This window comes from Corvus brachyrhynchos, unplaced genomic scaffold (genome assembly GCF_000691975.1).
Source record: "Corvus brachyrhynchos isolate BGI_N302 unplaced genomic scaffold, ASM69197v1 scaffold58, whole genome shotgun sequence".
Classification (NCBI taxonomy): Eukaryota; Metazoa; Chordata; class Aves; order Passeriformes; family Corvidae; genus Corvus; species Corvus brachyrhynchos.
In genome coordinates, this window is record NW_008239539.1 from 1,534,710 (window position 1) to 1,537,585 (window position 2,876).

Genomic DNA, 2,876 nt, shown 5'->3' on the forward strand with positions numbered 1-2,876 from the left:
GCGCGGGCGGGGAGCGGCTCAGGTGGGAGCGGGAGCAGGAGCAGGCAGGGAACAGCTGAGGTGGGAGTAGGAGCAGGGAACAGCTGAGGTGGGAGTAGGAGCAGGCAGGGAATGGCTCAGGTGGAGCAGGAGCAGGCAGGGAATGGCTCAGGTGGAGCAGGAGCAGGGAGCAGCTCAGGTAGGAGCAGGGAACAGGTTGGAGCAGGAGCAGGCAGGGACCAGCTGAGGTTGGGAGCAGGAGCAGGGAGCAGGCAGGGAATGGCTCAGGTGGGAGCAGGAGCAGGCAGGGAATGGCTCAGGTGGGAGCAGGAGCAGGGAACAGCTCAGGTGAGAGCACCTGCAGGCAGGGACAGGGGGAAAACCAAGCAGGGACCACCTCCACCACCATCAGGGTCAGAAATCAGCTCTGCTCAAACCAACCAGCTCTTTACCTACTGCTGAAGGATTATTTTGGGGTTGATTAGATCATTGCTATTTGCCTCTTAAGGACTGCAAATAATCTTCCTTAGTACAGCAAAGTATCATTTTAAGAAAGATTTGAGCATTTTAAATGCTGATTGCACTTTCAGAGAAAAACTACTTTTAGAAACATGAAACAAGGTCTTCATTTGCTGATGGGAGGCTTAATGGAGAGATGGAAAAAGAACTAAGACCAAGGAAAAAGATGAATTTGGGGATTTTTTCATTATTCAGCTGGTGTGCAGAGTGTTTGGGGAATCTTTGTTGCTGTACATTAGACCAACTTTCAGCTCTTCCATTAACTTGAACAGCGGGAAGAATTCACTTTCAAGTGTGATTGCTCTGATATCTTAAAACTTAGTGCATAGTTCGCTTTGGCAAATTGAGCTAATTAATCTATAACGTGGCCTATGAGAGGTGTGTTATTGCAGTTCTCACTTCAAGGGCAAGAAAGGGACTGGAGGGGAGAGGAAACAAAGTCCTTGGTGCCTCCTGGCTCTGACTTATGGTGTTTATACCTGAATTTAGGTTGGATATTGGGGGAAATTTCTTCACTGAAAGTGTGCTGAGGCATTGGAGCAAGCTGCCCATTTCATCCCTGTAAAACATTCAAAGAACGTGTGGATGTGGCACTTGGGGACATGGGCTGGTGGTGGGATCGTGGTTGGACTCAATGAGGTTTTCCAACCTTAATGATTCTACGAACCAAAACCTGCCAGTTTGTGGATCTGTATCTCCCTCCTGCAGAGAGGATTTGGGATATGGAAATGAAAGGGTTTGTATCTTGGGCAGTTAATCTGGGATATCCTTTGCTACAGGATCCTGTCTGAGGCAAAAATATGGCAGGGGTAGGAATTTTCTGTGCCTGGCAAGAGTTTCACAGTGGTAAAGAGGAGTTTTGAGCCCTGAGAAGGGCTGGCTGAGACCCTTCAGCCTGTTCTGTCAGTCACTCTGGGATTCCTGCCTCCTCCTCAGGCTCCAGCTGGGTGTGGGTGGACTACCAGACTCAGCTCTGGGATGGGCCCCCTCTTAGGTTGAGTTTTCTTGTTCCATCTGTATAAGGAGGTGTTGTTTTTTGGGTTTCCAGGCCCTGGGATCGCTATAAACAGTATCAGCATGTCCTTGACCTTCTGTGCCACGGGATCAGAGGATGGCTACGTGAGGCTGTGGCCACTGGACTTCTCAGCTGCTGTCTTAGAGGCAGGTGCGTAGAGGTGGGGGTGTGTCTCCTGCTGCAGATCCAGAGCTCCACTGCCACAGCTCCCACAGCAATCCTCATCAGTGAGGGCATGTGTTATGTGTGCCTTGGAAGTCTCCAGTGGCAATTATTCATGTTTTTTATTGTAACTCATGGGAGAAAGGCAGGATCTCCTGGGAGAGAACAGACTTTCCATCTTGATTTCTGTGCCCTTGTAGCCACAGCTCATCTGTCTGTGAAAAATTAGGGGAGAAGTCAAGCAGTTCTTGATTGTTTTCATTGTTTTTGAAACAATCACCATTACAGCAGAGCCCAGGGACGTTAGGAAGGGCAGAGACTAATCTCTCTAACCTGTCACTACACTCACACCTGCAAGTGTTCAGTCTCCAAGTCATGGGCTGCTCATTCCTGTGGGCATTTCTTTCCTAAATGTGGATCTGTAGCTGTATTCCAAGAGGATTTGTTGACTCCTGTGTCTTTCCCCAGAGCATGAGGCTCCAGTGAGTTCTGTCTGCATCAGCCCAGATGGCCACAAAGTCCTGTCCACGACAGCTACTGGGAATCTGGGCTACCTGGATATCCAGGCCCGGGACTACAACACCCTGATGCGCTCTCACAAGGACTCTGTGCTGGGATTCTCGGTGGAGGGGAGGTGGAAGCTGATAGCAACAGTGTCCCAGGACAACACCATCCGAGTGTGGGACCTCACCTCCATGCAGCAGGTGGGTGAGACAAGAGGCAGGAGGTGTCTGCTGTTTATTAAGAGTCTCCCTGGTCTCTGTTTGGTCCAATTATCAAAGCCCCACAGTTCAAGAGCCCTCCCTGAAGCATGAGAGGTACCGTGGGCAAGAGACCCTTTGGAAGTACAGAGTTCTGAGGCGTTGTTAGACAAAACTATTTTCTTCTCCTCCATCTTTTGAATATTTCTTTTTAGCACAAACCATAGCACCCAAGGGCTTTACCTAAATGCCCAAAGACCCAGGATTTCACTGGGCTTTGGATCCATGCAGGCAGGAGCAGCAACATGCTCATGGTGGAGATGTGAGGCTGCCCAGTTGTTGGGCCCAGCTGCAGCTCCAGTTCTCTCCAGCTTCATGCCCGTGCTGTCTCTTCCCTGCAGCTCTATGACTTTTCAGCTGCAGAGGAAACTCCGTGTACCGTGGCCTTCCACCCCTCCTGGAAGATCCTGGCCTGTGGCTTCGACAGCGGGGTGGTGCGG

The 2,876-nt window shown here is 50.5% G+C and overlaps 1 protein-coding gene across 1 annotated transcript in view; it reads left to right on the forward strand.

The window, feature by feature from the left end:
• WDR90 (WD repeat domain 90) overlaps nt 1–2,876 on the forward strand; it is a 45,350-nt gene that overhangs the window by 10,561 nt on the left and 31,913 nt on the right. Inside the window, exons 16-18 of the mRNA XM_017741235.1 lie at nt 1,544–1,663; nt 2,144–2,379; nt 2,778–2,870. Of these exons, the coding sequence (XP_017596724.1) occupies nt 1,544–1,663; nt 2,144–2,379; nt 2,778–2,870 (449 nt within the window). The remainder of the gene's footprint in view (nt 1–1,543; nt 1,664–2,143; nt 2,380–2,777; nt 2,871–2,876) is intronic.